We start from the raw sequence: 19892 nt of genomic DNA on the forward strand, positions 1-19892 counted from the left end.
ATCCTCCTGGTTTTTTTGCTGAGGAAGATTAATCCTGGGCTAACATCCATGCCCATCTTCCTCTATTTTATATGGGATGCTGCCACAGCATGGCTTGACAAGCAGTGCGTCGGTGCATGCCCGGTGTCTGAACCCACGAACCCCGGGCCACTGAAGCGGAGTGTGCACTTAACCCCTGTGCCACTGGGCCGGCCCCAAGGGAAACTATCTTTGACACCTTAGACTTAAATAACTATATTAGTTTTTTTTTAATTGCTACATAAATTACCATGAATTTAGCAAGTTAAAGCAACACCCATTAATTAGGTCACAGTTCTGTAGGTTGGAAGTCTGGCACAGCATGGCTGGGTCCTCTGCTCAAAGTCTCACAAGGCTGAAATCAAGGTGTTGGCTGAGCTGAGTTGTCATCTCCAGGCTCTGGGGAAAAATCCTCTTCTCAGCTCATTGTTGTTGGCAGATTCAGTTCCTTGCGTTCGTAGGATTGAGGTCCCCATTTTCTTACTGGCTACCATCTGGGAGCTGCTCTCAGCTTTTAGAGGCTGACCTCTGCCCTTGCCACATGATCCCCTTCCTCGTCTGCAACCAATTGGAGAAAACTTTCTGCTTTTAAATGGCTCATTTGATTAGGTAACACCCACCGGAGTAATCTCCCTATCTTAAAGTCAACTGATTTGAGACCTTGATTAAATCATAGCAGTGCCTATGTCTTTGTTTGAATAACTGAGAGAAGATGTGTGTACACCGGAGGCCAAGAATCTTGGGGGAACCATCTTAGAATTTTGCCTACTACAATAACATACACTTTTTTTCTTTCTCCTATACTGCTTTATTTTTCTTCATAGCACTATCTACACTATATATTTTCTGTTTATTTGGTTATGTTTTTATCTTGCTATACACACTAGAATATAAATTCCTGATAATAGAGACTATGTTATTTTTGTTCAGTATTGTATTCCTAGCACCTATGACAGTGTTTGGCATGTTGTAGATGCTCAATTAGTATTTATTGAATGAACCAATTAATAAAAAAGATATTATGGCATATATATATATATATATATATTTTTTTTTTTTTTTTTTGCTGGGAAAGATTCGCCCTGAGCTAACATCTATTGCTAATCTTCCTTTTTTTTTTCCTCCCCTCCCCAAAGCCCCAGTACATAGCTGTATATACTTGTTGTAAGTCCTTCTAGTTCTGTGTGAGCTGCCGCCACAGCATGGCTATTGACAGAGGAGTGGTGTGGTTCCACGTGTGAGAACTGAACCTGGGCCACCAAAGCCGAGCACCCAGTACTTTAATCACTAGGCCATCAGGCCTGGTTCAGTGGCATGTAATTTTGATGACAGCAGAGATGGGATTTTTGGGAAGGAAAAGGGTAGATTGAGCATATAAATGTTATTTAAGCTTTATCTCCGAAGGTACCAGAGTCTCAAATTATTCAGTGGCCTTTTTTTGCATGGAGGATTTCTTATTTGACTATTAACAAGTAAGTTGTGAGGGGCCGGCCCAGTGGCGTAGTGGTTAAGTTCGCTTGCGCCACTTCGGCAGCCCGGGGTCCGCAGATTCAGATCCTGGGTGCGAACCTACACACCACTCATCAAGCCATGCAAAGTAGAGGAAGTGTCCCATATACAAAGTAGAGAAAGATGGGCACAGATGTTAGCTCAGGGCCAGTCTTCCTCACCAAAAGAAAAAAAAAAAAGTTGTGAGTAAGTAATTATATAAATGTCCAGTAACTGGTGTATATAAGAAAAAGAAAATTAGGTTTTTTGCTTGCTAGTAATAACTAGCTTTCGTCTTTATATCTCCAAATAATGTATTCCTGTGAAATTTTGGAAATGGATGCCTTGTCATCTGGCAGTACTCCTGATTTACCAACTTACTGAGATATTCCTGTGGCTTTCCATGTAATTGCTGTTCACAAACATCCAATTACTAATAGAGTAACAGAGTGAGCTCCATTATATGGACTTAACATAGCATACCAGACTAGAAAATTATATATTTCCCTCATTTTTAATACTTATTATTATATGTGTCTTTTAATGCACCCCTTCTACAGACAAAACTTACCAATGGCACTTCCAGTATGATTGTGCCCAAGCAACGGAAACTCTCGGCAAGCTATGAGAAGGAAAAGGAACTGTGTGTCAAATATTTTGAGCAGTGGTCAGAGTCCGATCAAGTGGAATTTGTGGAACATCTTATATCCCAAATGTGTCATTACCAACATGGGCACATAAACTCGTATCTTAAACCTATGTTGCAGAGGGACTTCATAACTGCTCTGCCAGGTATGTCTCTGGGTGTTTGTGAGCCATTAATTTGCCTGAAAGGTATGTTACAATGGTAATGGTAGTAGATCTTCAGGTATGCATTTCTATACATTTTAGGTATCCATTTTAAAAGTCTTTATTGGCTTGATTTTTACAAACTGAATCCTTGAATCGTACCTTCTTGGGGTATAAATACAAAAAATCAAACTCTGGAAAGAGACTCCTCTTTTCTCTACCTTCTCTCTATCTCATGCCCTTCTAATCACCCTGTTTTCACCCACACATAGGTCCAAATAAAATCTTTTCAGAGATGTTATCTGGTTTGAGGTGTGTCTTTTATAATGTGTCTTAGTTTCAAGAAATGTTAACTTACACACTTGGGTTTGGATTTCTATGGAAATTTATCAACAGAATATTTAAATTGTAGGAATCAATAAGAAATATTTTTAATTGAGTATTTTAGAAAGAAAAGTATCTCAGGAGCCTTGTTGTAACATTAAATATGTAAATTCCAGGCTTTACAATTTCACTGTGCTCAGTAACCAAATAGCTATTGTAAACTATGTATATAAAAGTATATATATTTCTTAAAATATATATTTAAATATATACATACACTTAACTACATATGTATATACACACACACATACTTAAAATACTTTTTTTGGAGGGTGCTGTGGTTGTTTTACTGAATGCTTGATGATGATCTAGGACACTACACAGGCATCAGTATTTGGGCAAAATGCTCTCTCAGGAAAGTATAAGGTTCTCATCTGTCGAAAGCTTATTTTAAAAGAAGAAAAATTGTACAAAGATGAGTGAGTCTGTAAATTTATCTTGGTTTTTGTTGTTGTTTCCTGATTATAGAAGTTATATTATAGGAAATTTAGAAAATTCACAGGAGTTTAAAATATAAAAATAAAATTTCGAGGGGGCCAGCCCAGTGGCATAGTGTTTAAGTTCACACACTCCGCTTTGGCGGCCTGGGGTTCACAGGTTTGGATCCTGGGGGTGGACCTACACACCACTCATCAAACCATGCTGTGGTGGCGTCCCGCATACAAAATGGAGGAAGATTGGCACAGATGTTAGCTCAGGGCCAATCTTCCTCACCAAAAAAAAAAAAGAAAAAAGAAGAATTTCCCGGAACCCTACCATTCAGAGAGAACTGCTAATGTGCATTAGTATTTTGGCATGTAGCCTTTCTATTTTTTCTAAATGTGTATATTTCCCTCTAAAGCTGGGATCATAAGTGTTTGTAACATATTTGTTCTTACTGTATTTTCTTAGTATTTTCCAAAATGTTTTTTAAAATATAATTTTTATAGTATTATGTATTCTTTGCGATGGTTGAAGCACATATTATTTAACTCCTTTATTGAACACTTAGGTAGTTTAAAATGTTTTTCCTGTTATAAACTATGCTGTGGTGGACATTCTTAATCATTAATCTTTTGGGCATCGTAGGAAAAAATGCCAGAAGTGGGATTCCTATATTAATGAATTATAAACATTTTTAAGGATTTTAATACATGTTCCAAACCAACCTTTAAGAAAAGTATACCAACTTATACCCTCCCCCAAACTGCATATTACCACTTTGCTTAATCTTTGCCACTTAATATCTTTTTCAAAAATGTGTTCTTCCAAAATTGGAATTTAACTTGCCCTTTAAACAAAAGAAATGCCTATTTATATCTTAGAAATAACATTTTAAAACTGAATTTGTACCTATATCTTTTGTTAAATACAATAGATTTCTGCCCCCTCTTCACTCATTGGATTTTGTTTTAGCCATAGGCAAACAGTTTTCTTTGTGCGAACAGTCTGTGTGTACCTCATTACTGTGCTCTCCCCAATCACTGAGACATGTTACTATCTCAAGCATATACCACTAAGAATTGAATAGTTGTTGATTAGACTTGTGTATCCTTTGCCTAATACTGATCCCTGGTGTGTATCTGCTGACCACTTTATAAGATATTGAATCATCAGTCTAATGCTTTACGACCATTTTAACTTATAAACCTACACCATCTGGCTGCATTTAGTAAACCAAACTACTTCAAAAAATGCCTGTAATCCATTAATGTAATGGGTTTGTTTGGAGTGTTAGGTGAAATTACTTCCAAAGACTTATTATAGGGACACAGTGAAAGATTAGGAGCAATTTGATGGCAGCCATTAAAAACACAGGAATGCATTTTGGAAACTTCTGATGGTGTAGAAAGTTTCAATATAAAGATGCAGGAATTGTACCATCACTATATTTTGCATGAAGAACTAATTATTATATCTTTAATTGGCTTATAGTCATGTTCCTTTAATAAGAATTAGGTGATGGATGCCTCCATCTGCTTATGCTTAAATATGAACATGTGATGCCAGCCAAACAAGATCCATTTAATGCTTTCTTTTCCAAATATGCTGAAAAATGTGACTGATGTCCATATAGTCTTTATAATTAGAATAATGTTTAAGAACATTTGTTGTTAATGACGTCCAAATGTGTCTTTGTATGATTCAGGAGAAAGGCACAAAATGAAATGCCGTATTCTCTTTCCTATTTGTTAAGTTTTTGCCTGAGGAAATCAGAGTATGAAGGAATCCTTCTGCACTGTCGTTAGCAAACCTCTGATATGTAACCTGTAAAGAGAAATAACTTTTAACGTTTTGTCTCACTTGTGAATTAGAACAGCAGCCAAAAGGTTTATTAGTGCAATCATCCTATTTTATAGGATCTATACCTCTGAGGCCTCAGTACAGGTATGGGTGGTAGAGAATTTTAATTGGGAAGCCTATCCAGTTTACACAGCCCAAGATCTACTTCCACTCTTCCTCTGTACATCCTACGAAATAGTCTCTGAAATTCCAACCAAGTTATCTATTGGTCTTGGATTTTTTCATTTTTGGCCAACTGTCATTTAGGTTTTATAGTAGCAACTATTCTCAAATATAGTTTTTTTTAAACATCTGAAATTAAACTCATCCTTGAACTTAAACATACTTCTCTGTCTTTCCTCTTGGGATGTTCCTATACCAATCTGTATTTCCTTCTTCTCTCCTTTCTGCATGCCCCAAATTCTATAACCCAGCACATTCTGACTTAGTGCCTCTCCCCCAGTACATTTAAAGGATATTTCTTTTACTGAACAGCTTTGAAACTGCAGTAGTAATAGAAACAGAATGAGAAATGGACCTAATATAGCGATTTGGGGGGGCCTGAACCACAGAGTTTGAGATGCCATCCATAGAACATCCCCTAGTGCTGAAATCCATATAGATAGATGTGAATTGTTTTCTGGAATCCTTTTTATTTTTAATGTCTTGGGGGGTTTGCTTGTTGTTAGCTTTAACTTCCGTATCTAAAGGAAGATGGAAAATACTGTTCATTTCTGCAACCTTATGGAAAAATCATTGACACTCATTTTACCCAAGTCTCTATTTGAAAAAGAAACTGGACAACACCAGGGACAGTGATGTGCCTTCATAGCAGAATAAATGCTGTTCTGTTTTAAAGGGCCTTTTGTAAAAAATCATTCACCACCACCTATGTTCTTTTTCTTTGCCCCCTCCCCCCACTGAAAGCTCGGGGTTTGGATCACATTGCTGAGAACATTCTGTCATACCTGGATGCCAAATCACTATGTGCTGCTGAACTTGTGTGCAAGGAATGGTACCGAGTGACATCTGATGGCATGTTATGGAAGAAGCTCATTGAGAGAATGGTCAGGACAGATTCTCTGTGGAGAGGCCTGGCAGAACGAAGAGGGTGGTGAGCCTTTTAACTTTCTTAGTATTATAGAACTTCAGGACCTGGCCATTCAGAGTTATTGGAATATTGCTGGGAACCAGTGAGACTGCTTATCATTTAATACAGTGATTTTGCTGGTTTATAGGAAAAAGTGTAAAATAGTGGTTCATGTACTCAGCAGTTTTTCTTCTGACCAGTCACTCATAAATGACATAATAATGTGTTAATACTACTTTGCAAAAAATAATGAAAAACTGACCAGCCCTCCCATTTAAAGCATTTGCATTCTCTGGCCAGAAATTGATATCCTGAAAAAGGTCTGATGGGCAATTTATAAGGCAAGTGGATGACTTGGAGTCACACAGAAGCCATCAGATCCAGCTTTCCCCCAAAAGCAATCCAGAACAAGTAATTATTTTCTCCTTCAGAAGATTTCTTGCCTTTACCCCATGCCTGTAGTGTTTTACCACCTTTGTAATCAAAATTATTTTTATGCCAAACTAAAATAAGAACTCTAGCCATCAGAGTGAAAAATGGAATTTAGTATAAATCATTATTTCTTCCTAAGACTCTTATCTTTTCAAGATTTTACTGCCTGAATTCCTTAAGGCATTATATAGTTAGCAGCCTAGGAGACTTCACCAATTTTGCTGCTGTTGTTCTGTTAATGTGTGGTACCATTTCATTAGAACTTCTGGAAGATGTCTTCTATATATAATTTTCTCTCAGAGAATGTCTCTAGAATGTCACTATAAGAAAGTCAGGTGTGAATATTTCAAAAATAAAATAAAGGTGACATATTAAGTATTTTAGTTGATAGATATGCACCAGCAGGCATATGTGTGCTCAAAGATACCCTGAGCAATTAATTTTATCGATTGTTTTTCTTGGATCATAAAGAGATGTAAAACAGTTAAGAATGATCAGCTTTTCTTAGCAATCTTCATAAAAATATAGTTGGCTCCCTTTTCTATTTTGCATCTTTGAAATTCATTAATATGTAATAAACATAATCACCTCTAAATATTATACCAAGTGCTTCAAGAGATTTCTGTCATTCTGGCTATTAGGAAGACTAAAATTTCTCTCAAATTAATTAAAGCAAGCAAATTCCAGGCAATTCTTTGGCTATATAAAAATTGCATAAATGAAAGCATATTCTTATTTCTCCTTCCCAAATATGTTTTTCTTATTTTCACTTATAGAAAAATAGAAACCTTATCTTTCATTACTAATTTCATACTTTGGAAATAAATTATTTATCGTATAAAAAAGCAAATAAGTTATACAGTTGTGTGGCATTCAACGTCTATCGTTCTGCTAAGCGTGCCAGAGCCAGCCTTAGAAATAGAGCAGGCAGTTGCTTACGTGTGAAAATTTTAGGGCAGCTAGAAATATTCCTCTACCCCTCAGGGACAAAAAAAAAAGAAGAGAAAAGAAAAAAAGAAAAGAAACTCTACTCCAAATAACTCTTGACCTGAAATTTCAGTTACAGAGATTCATTCCCGTGGCTATAAAGGTTTTGTTCCCTGTTAAAATATACTTTGTTCCCATTTAGACTGTATATGACAGGAAACCTTTATTAGATGTTGGGACTTGACAAAGTCTTCTTTTGAAGGCAGAGAGAACAAGAAGTAGATGGTCAGATCTTGGCAGATGCATGTGAAAATGCCATAGATAAACGTAGGCTCCACAATTTTCCTTAGGATAGGCACTAAACAGCAAGATCTGTTATGTTAGTTACAAAGAAAAAAACAAATAAAATTATTGAAAAGATGGCTTTTTGGTCTTTTAAAAGAGTATATGAAAGTATAGCTGAGAAATAATCCAGGATCTAGCACTGATTATCACTCTTTTCCCTATCTCTTCAACCAAGGAACCCGTTCTTGCTCTTTTGAGTATCCTTCAAAGTTCTGACTATATTCCTTTGTCTTTGGCCACCTTTATCATCTTAGCTTGATATAGACCCATGTAATTACAAGTATTTGTCCACCCCATCAAGACCTCCTCCAGTATCCCCTTAACTTTCTGTGGCTGCTTCTGTTTTTACATGTTGCGTGTCTTCCTGTGTTAGTTGTCCTCTTCCACTTTAAAAAAAAAAAAATTAATCTATCATCAGTTTCTCATTTTCGTCTTTCAAGTTGTCTTACCAAGCCTACTATGTCAATAAAGTCTTTCTGTTGTACTTTTCCCCAAATGCTGTTTTTGAAAATTTCTTGCATTTCCTCCAACCAAAAATAAACAGGTAAATACAGTTTTCTAACAAAGCTTTGGGTTTAACTCCCACTCTGCTATTGTATTTTATATCTAGATGAATTTGACAGTCTGCCCCTAGGACATGAACTCTGTCATTTTTGCTCTTGAATAATACTGAATATGCTCTCTCTGCTCAGTAATGGTAACTCTTAAAAGTATAATAAAAGACCACTTGGGAAAAGTCTAGTTTCTTAATCAGCAGATCATGTTATATGATAACATTCTGAATTTAATATTTAGCATTTATTATGTCCTCACACTCTCAGAGGTACTAGGCGTTTCACATTGAAGTGATCCCTGTTGTCAAAGAACTTCCATCATAAAAGGTTTTGACTTACAACATAAATATATACTGAGAAACCAGTTTTCAACACCTAGCCACCCTTTTTTATAGCACCTTTGATTTGAAGAAATTCAGATACTTTAGCAAAGCATGGTAAATGCAGTGAGATAGAAAATGAGATCAGAGGTTTCTGTGATTTCTCTCTCTCAGGATGTAGAGATAGTTGCATTGCATATGAAGAAAATCCTGGGGTGCCTGAATACGACTGCCAGAGATTAAAAGGAGGACAGGAATCTAAGGAATGGTGGGCATTGAAAGACAGTAAAGTAGTTAAGAGTGAGGGCTCTGAAGTCAGACTTAGATTCAAATCCCAGGTCTGCTCACTAACTGTGTGACCTTGGGCAAGTTGCTTAACCTCCCTGACATTTGATTTCTTTATCTGCAAAATCAGTATAGTGATTCCTACCTCTATTAAAGGATATTGAAGTTGAAATTATTAAATTATAATTATTAACCAGATTTAGAATCTCTTCATTCAAAATCTGTTGTTTACCTGCAATGTGTTTATAGAATAAGATTGTTCAAAGAAGTATATCTCTAAGCTAGAATTATTTCATAATGTGTCTTGTTTGCCGTTTTCTTTATGTTAGTGTATCATGTTTCTTGCTCCTATTAGTCCCTTTTTAAAAACTATTATTTTAGCTTCTCCATTGCAGATTTCCCTTTCTGTATCACAGAAGTCAGAGCCAGCTACCTTCCTGATAGGAAATTTTTTCAACTAATTTTCAAGGTGTATAATAGGAAGAGGGCAGGGGGGAAGCGCTCCTAGAGACATCGAACAATTAATTATATTGTAATGGAGCTATAGAGGGAGGAGCGGATGACTGGCCCAGAGAAAACATGATTTCTCTGGTGCCAGGATTACACTCAGAGGCATTTCTGCCTGTCTCCACTTTGCAAGGCACGGTGCCAGTGAGAACAGTAGTTAGTACACCCATAGTGGGGTTTACTAGCTTCCACACCGTGTTTGGTGGGTTCTTAACTTCAGGATGAGGAATTAAATTTTTTACCCAGCAGGAAGTGATTGCCATTTACTGATTTTTTTTTTTGTAGCAAAGATCTAGCTTGGGATATGAGTATTCCAGGGAAGTGCCGTCATAAGGAAGGAGATGCTAACAAATGTTGCTCACTGGAATCAAGGAAAGGCAGTAAAATGCATGTATGTATGTACGTAGCCAGGAACACATCTGTGAAAGTCAATTTCATGCCTTAGACTTGACAGCACAGTGCTCTTAGGCATTTCCTTTCATCTTCTTCCATACCTGCTGCTGGACACTCCTGTGATGCCTTTGTTTTCTGTCAAAATGAACTGAATTGCTCCTTTTAAAGCATAGCTACACTGATCACCAGCAGCCTGGGTGCCTGAGCTGCCAACACACCTTACTCCACAATAAATGAAGACTAGAAAAAGTGATCTCCATGACAGAGGCATTCCTGCTGCCCATGGTGCTAGGCTCCACTGACACTGGCACAGCTTTACTCAGTGAAAAAAGACTGTGGGGCATGTGCCTAGTTCAGAGGTAGTAGATACCATCACTAACAAGATTTTCAAAAGATAAGGCCAATGAATCTGTCTATACAGAAATCTGACAGACCAATAGATGAATTCTGATTATATGTATTCGTTTGGCTGTTGACGTTGTAATATTCCTGAAGGCCTGAGACTCTGATGTTCTACACGGAAATCATCAAGTTTTACACAAAAGCAAATCAATGTTGACTGAATTCCCTAGAGCCCAGAAAGTTACTCCTTGATGTGGGACTCCTGAAATCGGGCTTAACTTCACACCTCTTCAGGCTAGTTAGGGAGGTTATATGGAATGGTAACTGTGAAAACACTTTGAAGAAATATGAAGCTCCTTGTAAATGTATAATATTATGATTTTTATTGGGAAATATGTGTTATTTTTTTAGGGGACAGTATTTATTCAAAAACAAACCTCCTGATGGGAATGCTCCTCCCAACTCTTTTTATAGAGCACTTTATCCTAAAATTATACAAGACATTGAGGTAAGAATCTATGTATATTTGGATATTTGCCAAATACTAGAGAATCATCAGCATTCTTCAGTAATAGCATTGTTACAGCAAATGCATTAAGGTTTATTGATGTGGGTTAAAAATCAATTTCTTTACAAGTGAATAGGGTAGGTAAAATATAGTAAATTGCCAAGCAAAAATGTTAAAGCTTTTAAAAATTGTTTACTGATAGATGAGACAGAGAGAGGGAATATCATGTCGTCTTACAATATCTGTGAGACTGTTAAAGTTACACTTAGAAGCTGATATTCAAGTATCTCCTGAGTTGAGCCTCCATGGAAGTTCTCTGGTAGAAATGGCCACCACATTAAGAAGAGCACTGAGCACATAACCTCATGTGGTTCATAACTTGCCCTCTGTTGGTGAGCTATCTCTTTCCATTAGGTTTATTATTTAATTGTATGAGTTATATGCAGGAGAGTTCTAGGAAATAAATCTTTAATTACTTTGCAAATGGAAAAATGTTTTACAATTTTAAATAGTGGCCTTTTGAAAACTTTTTTTTCAGTTTGCCTTAAGTTCTGTATATTCAATAGAGGGAAGCATTGAGCATTTGTCATGGGTTGGCATGAAAGTCAAATAAGAGTTTAGTTCTGGTCTTTTCCTAATTACCGTCTCTTTACCATTCCTACTTCTCAGACAATAGAATCTAATTGGAGATGTGGAAGACACAGTTTACAGAGAATCCACTGCCGAAGTGAAACAAGCAAAGGAGTTTACTGTTTACAGTATGATGATCAGAAGATAGTAAGCGGCCTTCGAGACAACACAATCAAGGTGAGGTCTCTTCAGTTGTGGGAGGGTAGCTGAAGGAGCGAGGGTGACCACATTCATAAAGCAATCCAAAGCATAAACTCTAAGCATTATTTCCAGAAACTGAGAGTTTTAGATTGTTTCCAGTCCCAAAGCCAAAATCATTTCCTTAAAGGACAGGTACCTGCTCCCTGCCATCCCCCTGCCCAGAAGCACATACAAATGGATAGTGCTAGGGTTAAATTCTCTTCTTGAAGTGCACTGAATGGGATATTACTCATTTTGCCCTCAGATAATTATAGACTACCTCTGTTCCTTAATGAAAAGGATAAAGTCTGCATTAGTACTGAAGCCACATATATATAGGTGCTTAGCTATACCTGTCGAAAAGAATGCATTCCACACTACTATGGGCTTTGATTCTTGTGGGAAATAAAATGCATAATAGAGCCAGCAAGTCTCTGCAGTATCCCATTGTCACAGTGATCAAAAGGATCTTGTTTGTCATCCTAGATCTGGGATAAAAGCACATTGGAATGCAAGCGAATTCTCACAGGCCACACCGGTTCTGTCCTGTGTCTCCAGTATGATGAGAGGGTGATCATAACTGGATCATCGGATTCCACAGTCAGGTAGAGAATTTCAAATGGTCTTTTGAATTCTGAAATATCAGATCTGCTCTGTTGTTTGTCATAAATAGTAATTTTATATATATCCCCATGAACACAGCTCTGAAACTTCATAACTAAAAAAGAATAAACCTCCATCATTGTGTCAGTCTAGAACTAGACAACTTGATTTAGGCATGATTAAGGTAAGTTTACATTTCTGTGCATTTAAGAAACTACGTATTCTGTTTTAATTTGGGAGAATGGTCCATTATAGAAACTTGGTAAACCTTGCATTCCTTACAAAAACCACCTCACAGGGGAATGACAGGAATGGAATGAAGCCTTCCTTTCAGGTGGTTATAACTGTAGTGCAGGCATGCATTATCTCCTTGAAAATGTGTACAGGTGAGCAATGCTTTCTCTTTGCCAGCCCCTCCCCTGCTCTCCCTGCAGTTTTTAATTGCAAGCTTCACTCAGGGAGGGGCCTTCAATTTCCAGAGGCATTAGTGATTTGATGACACAGCCATTATGCTGCTGGAGTCCAGTGTAGCTTGAGTTCGGGGTACCAACAGCACTGCTAGAAATCTCTGTTAGGAATTTTGCCTTAAGCTAAAGGATTTAGCAAACATAATGCATCAAAAGTAACTTGAAAAAAAATAGAAAAAAAGGCAGTTAACTGCATTGTTAGATTCTCTGAAGTTAAATGTTTACCATTCCAGGTTATCCTTTGTGAGTAGAAAAGGCTGTTCCTGTTTCTTGTCTTTTGACTTAAAGGCATAGCAAACTCAGTTCTTATTATAGTTATCGACATTTAACATTTATTGGTGCTTGTGGTGTGCCTCAAGGAAGCTGAAACATTGTAGAGGCTATCATTTATAGGATAAGGGAAAAAATTATGTTCTAAAAGGGGGTTAAACTGGCAAAGGAAATAAAATATGTTATAAAAACTAAAGTAAATATACAAAAGTAGAGTAATCAAAGTAAAATATATCATCACACAAAATTCTCAAGCTATCTAAGGGTCCTGCACTCTGCTTTGCAGCCCATACTCACAGTGGGATGGCTATTCTTGATTCCTACAGCCATTCAAAGCACAGAAATAGGGCCTTAGACTTAGGGTCTAGGTAATCTTGGGCCTTGACCTGTGTGATGAAATCTGAGATCTAGGGTCATCAGGCTCAAATCCACAGTACTAAGTCAGTCTGTTACAGAGGCTTCTTGGCCTATATCAGCTCTAGTTCCTGAGGGCTATCCGTGGGACAGTAATGCTGCTGTTATTTTGTGTGTGTGTGTGTGTGTGTGTGTGTGAGGAAGATTAGCCCTAAGCTAACATCTGTTGCCAATCCTCCTCTTTTTGCTGAGGAAGACTGGCCCTGGGCTAACATCTGTGCCCATCTTCCTCTGCTTTATATGGGACGCTGCCACAGCAAGGCTTGACAAGCAGTGCGTCAGTGCGCGCCTGGGATCCAAACCTGCGAACCCCGAGCCGCCACAGCAGAGTGCGCACACTTAACCGCTAGGCCACTGGATCCGCCCCACTAATGCTGCTGTTATTAATCAGATTCCCAGTTTAAAATGTATCTCATTAATGGTATCAGATTGAATGTCAGAAGTTTTTATAATAGTGTTGAAGTCTGGGTGTAATTAGTAGGTGATGGTGACTGCATTCTTATACCCCACAACTTGCCCAAATTTCAAGTAGTGTATCTTCAGGATTTCACACTGGCAGCATCCCATCCCAGCCCTCTAACTACCACTTCCCCCATGTCCATCAGTACTGTTTACCTCAGCTTAACCTCAAAGCTGCAAAAGAAGAGTAGAGTGTAACATTAACTATGAAAATGGAGTGGGAGGGGAAGGGAGCACTGAGGTCAAATACCAGTAATAGATTGTAGCATGAGTACCATCAAAATGTCAGATAACCTTCTTTTTTTTTTTAAAGGTTTTATTTATTTATTTTTTTCCCCCCAAAGCCCCAGTAGATAGCTGCATGTCACAGCTGCACATCCTTCCAGTTGCTGTATGTGGGACGCGGCCCCAGCATAGCCGGAGAGGCGGTGCAGCGGTGCGCGCCCGGGATCCGAACTCGGGCCGCCAGCAGCGGAGCGCGAGCACTCAACCGCTAAGCCACGGGGCCGGCCCCTCAGATAACCTTCTTAATGTTGTTTGTTCCAGGGTGTGGGATGTAAATACAGGTGAAATGCTAAACACGTTGATTCACCATTGTGAAGCAGTTCTGCACTTGCGTTTCAATAATGGCATGATGGTGACCTGCTCCAAAGACCGTTCCATTGCTGTGTGGGATATGGCCTCCCCAACTGACATCACCCTCCGGAGGGTGTTAGTTGGACACCGAGCTGCCGTCAATGTTGTAGACTTTGATGACAAGTACATTGTTTCTGCATCTGGGGATAGGACTATAAAGGTAATAAGGCATTTTTCAGTATGTCCCCAACTTAGAATAAGGGAGTTCATGTGAAAATCTCATCAAGGGCAATTTCATATTTCAACGTCACTGTAGAATAACTTAATATTTAATTCAGATACTAGTCTATGTGTAAAAATGTAATGAGTGAGACAAGTTGTTTGACAATTTTGGTTACATATTTTATTCCTATAAAGAGTACTGAGTGTGAGAAGGGCAGGGGTAAATTTAGGGTCAAGAAAATGTGTCTACAAGACCAGACTAACTCCATAAGAGTAAATCAATTTGAGGAATTCTCATGCGATAGCAGCCAGCTACAAATTAGCCCTATATTACTGTGAATCAAACTTGTCATTTTTTTGGTTTGGTTTAGTTTGAGAAGTTGACTTCCCCCTATTGGTTCAGTGCTATGTTCTCTTTTAGGTATGGAACACAAGTACTTGTGAGTTTGTCAGGACCTTAAATGGACACAAACGCGGCATTGCCTGTTTGCAGTACAGAGACAGGCTGGTTGTGAGTGGCTCGTCTGACAACACTATCAGGTGAGCAGCAGGTGCCCTTTCCCAGAAGGGGTCGATATTATCCTGCCATTCATTGTTTGTGCACAGATCAAACAAATCTTCAACTGTGTTATGTGTATAATAAATATTTTTCCTTTCTGTAGCTTCTTACAGGTCAAAAGTTTGCCCCAAGCAGAGGCAGCACAGCAAAGCCTTTTGTTGATGTGTTGCCTTCCTGTAATAGTTTTATCACCAGATAGACCTATTTAAAAGGTACTGCTTGAATGAGGAAGTGGGCAAGAGAGATAAGTAGATGGAAGTTGAAGGCCCCTCTCTTTAAATTTCTCCTGTCTGCAGTTGAAAAGTGCTAATAAATAGCAAAAGGCCATTTCTCTCTGCCACTGTTCTAAAAAAAGGAAAAAAAGATTTATTTCCCTACTAGAAATTGTGCATTTTGTTTTCTTAGCATTACACAATTGGCCAGGGAGTTACTGGTCTCTGAAATTATGAAGAATCCACAAAGTACTTCAATTTGTGGTGTTTTCCCTTCACAAGGATGAATGACACAGATATGAATAGAATTTGGACGATTTATCAGTCTTTTCCCTTCCTTCAAAGAAGTACTAAGAGGATGAAAAGGCCATTAAAAACCCAACAGATAGAGCTATTGTTATATCTAAGGAAATGATCATTCCTAAAATCATTTGGATTGGTCTGAAAGCAGACAGTTTTTTAAATTAGTATATAAAAGTTTTTGAGAACTTAGTCTTTCTCATATAATGGAAACACAGACTGTTCTGGATAGTAGGTGAAAGCAGAGAGTGTCCTCAGTGAAAGAGGTGGACATGCCTTGTGAAGGCAGGGTGTCACTGACATACTGCATCTCATTCTTATTGGTGATTTCAGGAAGCATTACTTTTCTTGGCTTGGTCAATTATCCAAAGCTTTGTGCTTTGAAAATATATGCTTTGTTTGAACTTAAATCATACATTTTTCTGCCTGAGTTATATGGCAGAAAGGAAATAAATTACATTGAAAGCAATACATTTTTGTATGGGTATTGATTGATTTTATTGTTGTGGATTTTTAAAAGACATATGAAGTATATTATTATAACATTCCAAGCTTAGAAAAGAATACATGAAAATTCACTTGACTCAATTTTCTCTTCCAGATTATGGGACATAGAATGTGGTGCATGTTTACGAGTGTTAGAAGGGCATGAGGAGTTGGTGCGCTGTATTCGATTTGATAACAAGAGGATAGTCAGTGGGGCCTATGATGGGTAAGTTTGCTAAAAGGGTTAAAAAAAATCTACATCTTAATCTCTCCTCCCCTAGGATGTTAAATATAGCCTTTCCTTGTCTCTGTACGATTACAGATTTCACAGAAAGGATCCAATACAGTATTTCTTGTGTCTAATATACGTGTTCACCTCTCCTTTGTTTACTCTTTTCCAAAATATTCTTTGCAATCATTTAATTGCACTTGCTGGCTCATGTTTTTCATTAATATTTTGATTATTTGGTTATATAGTTGTCTGTTTTGCCCTAAAAAAAAGCAAAGAACTGGACAAACAGAATAACAGGATGTGCATATAAAATAGTGACTTATTAATAAAACTGAAACATTGGAGGGCAGTACTTTTGGGGCTTAGTGTGGTAGGGTCTTGCATTTTGATCTCTTTGAGTGATTCCTAAAAGTGCAGCTCTCTTGTTTTCACCTCCTAGAATTTCCATTATAATGAGTAACTTTATTTCAGTAATCTTTATTATCTTCCTCTGCTTTGAGTCAGCTACCACTGTCATACCCTTGGAAAATTTTTCAGAGTGTGATGACATGCTACAGCTAGGTCCAAGGTTATATTTTCTCATTGCCCTGGTTTTGATCTGTAGCCACCTTTCTTGAGTTTTGTCTGTTATTTACCCTGAGGAGACATGACCTATAATTGATTTTTAGAAGGGCTAAACTTTTCTTATTTAAATCAAAATATGAGAATTTGCTTATACAAACTGCAGAGCTCTTAAATGGACCCCAGTCCTCTGGTACATTTGACCTGGGCCATTCTTAGAATTGACCAGAAAGAAGATGCCTCAGAGTTGTAGGTTTCTAGGTCTAAGCGACCTCTTACATCATTAAGAGCTCTAATGTATAAGATCTCTTCTTGGCCCCAAAGTATGGTGTAACTTTACCATTTACTATCTTCAGTTTGCTTAAAGCTAACCTGTTTCTCATCTTTAGGTTAATCACGTACATTTTCCCCTTAAGACCAATAACCTCTACCCAAGAATGAATGCAAGAACCAAGTCTCCAAAACAAAAAAGTTTTTATATATTCCTGTGAGCCGCATTATTATATAAACTATGTTCACCATACATATTTAGTGGCAAGACTTTTTTTGCTATTCTTCCTTTGTTGCCTTAATTTTGCTTTTAACTAAGATTTTGCTCTTGATCTTTAGAAAAATTAAAGTGTGGGATCTTGTAGCTGCTTTGGACCCCCGTGCTCCTGCAGGGACTCTCTGTCTACGGACCCTTGTGGTAAGACCTTTGTTGTTTAGAGGGGGCTGAGGAGCAGGAAGGGGAAGAAATTAAACATAGATGTGCTATGGAATACAGATCTGGATTTGATAGATAGAACTTCACAAAACCTATTACTAAATGAAAAGACAACCAATACATGACAATAAAATATGTTTATATAGCACCTTTCATCCAAAAGTGCTTTAGAGACTATATATGGAGAGGAATGTGGCAGCTGTTTAACAGCTGCACAGCAACTCTACACAACACTTTAGTACAGGAAGTGAATAAGAATTCTGTATCCACCAGAAACAGTAGGGGGTACTTAGGGAGAGAGAACATAATTACTCAAATTGGAACCTGTCCAGAATCTGAGGACCTGCACACCTGTGCCTGCAAAAAGTGCCATGGGATTTTGAGTGAACCCCCTGGTCAGCCCCTTAGTTCTGCATCCTTTTCAAGGCATGCTGCCTCCAGCAACTTGAATCCCCTCTTTTTTATTCCTCATTTACCCTCTTGCCTGAACAGCTTGACATTTGGGGAAAGAAGTGACTCAAAAGGAGGAATGTCACCTTCGAAAGCTCTAAAGTCTTTATTTATCATGGTGTTCACCAAAGGCCTGGATTAGAAAAGCTGCTTCCATCAGAAAAAGAAGATTAGGTGGGGCACTAGGGAGGACAGAATCTTTGGCACAACTCAGGAAAAACATGAGAGCAAGCATTTGAAGCCACTGACTTGCAACATTTAGGCAGTCTCTGCTCTGGAGGAGAGAGAGAGACATTTCTTTGTCTTCCTTGTTGGATTTAAAGCTCCTTCTTTCAGCATCAGATGTTTTACCTGCACGGTTCACGCGTTTTTTAAAATGTGTACTTTCATTCATTTATAATTAATCTAAGTCTGGTTTTTGAAGTATAATTTACATACAGCAAAATTTGCCCCCTTTTTTGGACTTCTGTGAATTTTGCAATTGTGTAAATAGTGCAATCAAGATAGAGAACATTTCCATCCCCCCCAAAGTGACACCCCTTAGTATCAATCCCCTCTCCCAACCCCTAGCAATTACTCATCTGATTTCCGTCCTGTAGTTTTGCTATCTTATGAGTGTCATATAAATTAAATCATACAGTGTGTAGCTTTTTGCATTTGGCTTTTTGTTTGTTTGTTTGTTTTTAATTTTATTTATTTATTTTTCCCCCAAAGCCCCGGTAGATAGTTGTATGTCATAGTTGCACATCCTTCTAGTTGCGGTATGTGGGACACGGCCTCAGCATGGCCAGAGAAGCGGTGCGTCAGTGCATGCCCGGGATCCGAACCCGGGCCAGCAGCGGAGAGCGTGCACTTAACCGCTAAGCCACGGGGCCGGCCCTGGCTTTTTTCACTTCATTTCAGATTCATCCATGTTGTGGGATGTGTTAGTACATTGTTCCTTTTTTATTGCTGAGTAGTATTCCATTGGGTGGATGAACCAATTTGTTTATTCGTTTACCAGTTCAAGGACATTTGGAATGTTTCTAGTTTTGGTGATACTGAAAACATTCCATACAGGTTTTTGTATGTACATATTATTTTAATTTCTCTTGGGTAAATACCTAGGAGTGCAATTTCTGGGTCCTATGATTAAGTGTATGTTTAAATTTAAAAGAAACTACCAAGCTATTTCCCAAAGTGGCATTTTAGGAGTTTGCAAATGCAAACCACTTTACATTTCCACTAACAATGTATGAGAGTCTCATTTTCCACATTCATGACAGCACTTGATATTGTCAGTTTTTAAAAAAATTACAGCCATCTGAGTGGGTGTGTAGTGACCGTAGTTTCAATTTGCTTTTCTGTGATAACTAATGGTGTAGAACATCTTTTCATGTGTTTATAATCTTTTGTCAAGTGTCTGTTCAAATCTTGTCCTCATTTATTTATTGAATTGTCTTAAGTTTTTTAAAAACAGATTATTAAGATATAATTGACATATAATAAAGTGGACATATTTAAAGTGTATAACTTAATAAATTTTGACATATGTACATACCAGTGAAACCATCACTTCAACTAAGATAATGAACATATTGTCATGCCCCTTTTGTAATCCCTTCTTTCCATCCCACCCCGTTTCCCCCTGCTCCAGTCCCCAGGCACACTGATCTACTTTCTGTCAATATTGATTAGTTTGCATTTTCTAGGGTTTTATAAACAGAACATACAATATGTGCTTTTTTTTGCCTATCTCTTTTCACTAAGCATAATTATTTTGAGATTCACTCTTGTTGATGTATATCAGTAGTTCGTTCCTTTTTAGAAATTGCTGAGTAGTATTCCATTGTCTGGTTATACCACACTTTATTTACCCATTTGCCAGTTGATGAAGATTTGGGTTGTTTCCAATTTTTGACTTTTACAAATAAAGTTGTGT

The 19892-nt window shown here is 37.8% G+C and overlaps 1 protein-coding gene across 4 annotated transcripts in view; it reads left to right on the forward strand.

The window, feature by feature from the left end:
- BTRC (beta-transducin repeat containing E3 ubiquitin protein ligase) overlaps window positions 1-19892 on the forward strand; it is a 171040-nt gene that overhangs the window by 144277 nt on the left and 6871 nt on the right. For all 4 annotated transcript variants that reach the window (XM_058543798.1, XM_058543799.1, XM_058543800.1 and 1 more), the window contains 9 exons: window positions 2067-2298; window positions 5869-6055; window positions 10548-10644; window positions 11314-11451; window positions 11941-12059; window positions 14214-14463; window positions 14887-15005; window positions 16138-16248; window positions 17425-17503. In XM_058543798.1, the coding sequence (XP_058399781.1) occupies window positions 2067-2298; window positions 5869-6055; window positions 10548-10644; window positions 11314-11451; window positions 11941-12059; window positions 14214-14463; window positions 14887-15005; window positions 16138-16248; window positions 17425-17503 (1332 nt within the window). The remainder of the gene's footprint in view (window positions 1-2066; window positions 2299-5868; window positions 6056-10547; window positions 10645-11313; window positions 11452-11940; window positions 12060-14213; window positions 14464-14886; window positions 15006-16137; window positions 16249-17424; window positions 17504-19892) is intronic.

Source organism: Diceros bicornis, chromosome 6 (assembly GCF_020826845.1).
Source record: "Diceros bicornis minor isolate mBicDic1 chromosome 6, mDicBic1.mat.cur, whole genome shotgun sequence".
In the NCBI taxonomy this organism is placed as follows: Eukaryota; Metazoa; Chordata; class Mammalia; order Perissodactyla; family Rhinocerotidae; genus Diceros; species Diceros bicornis.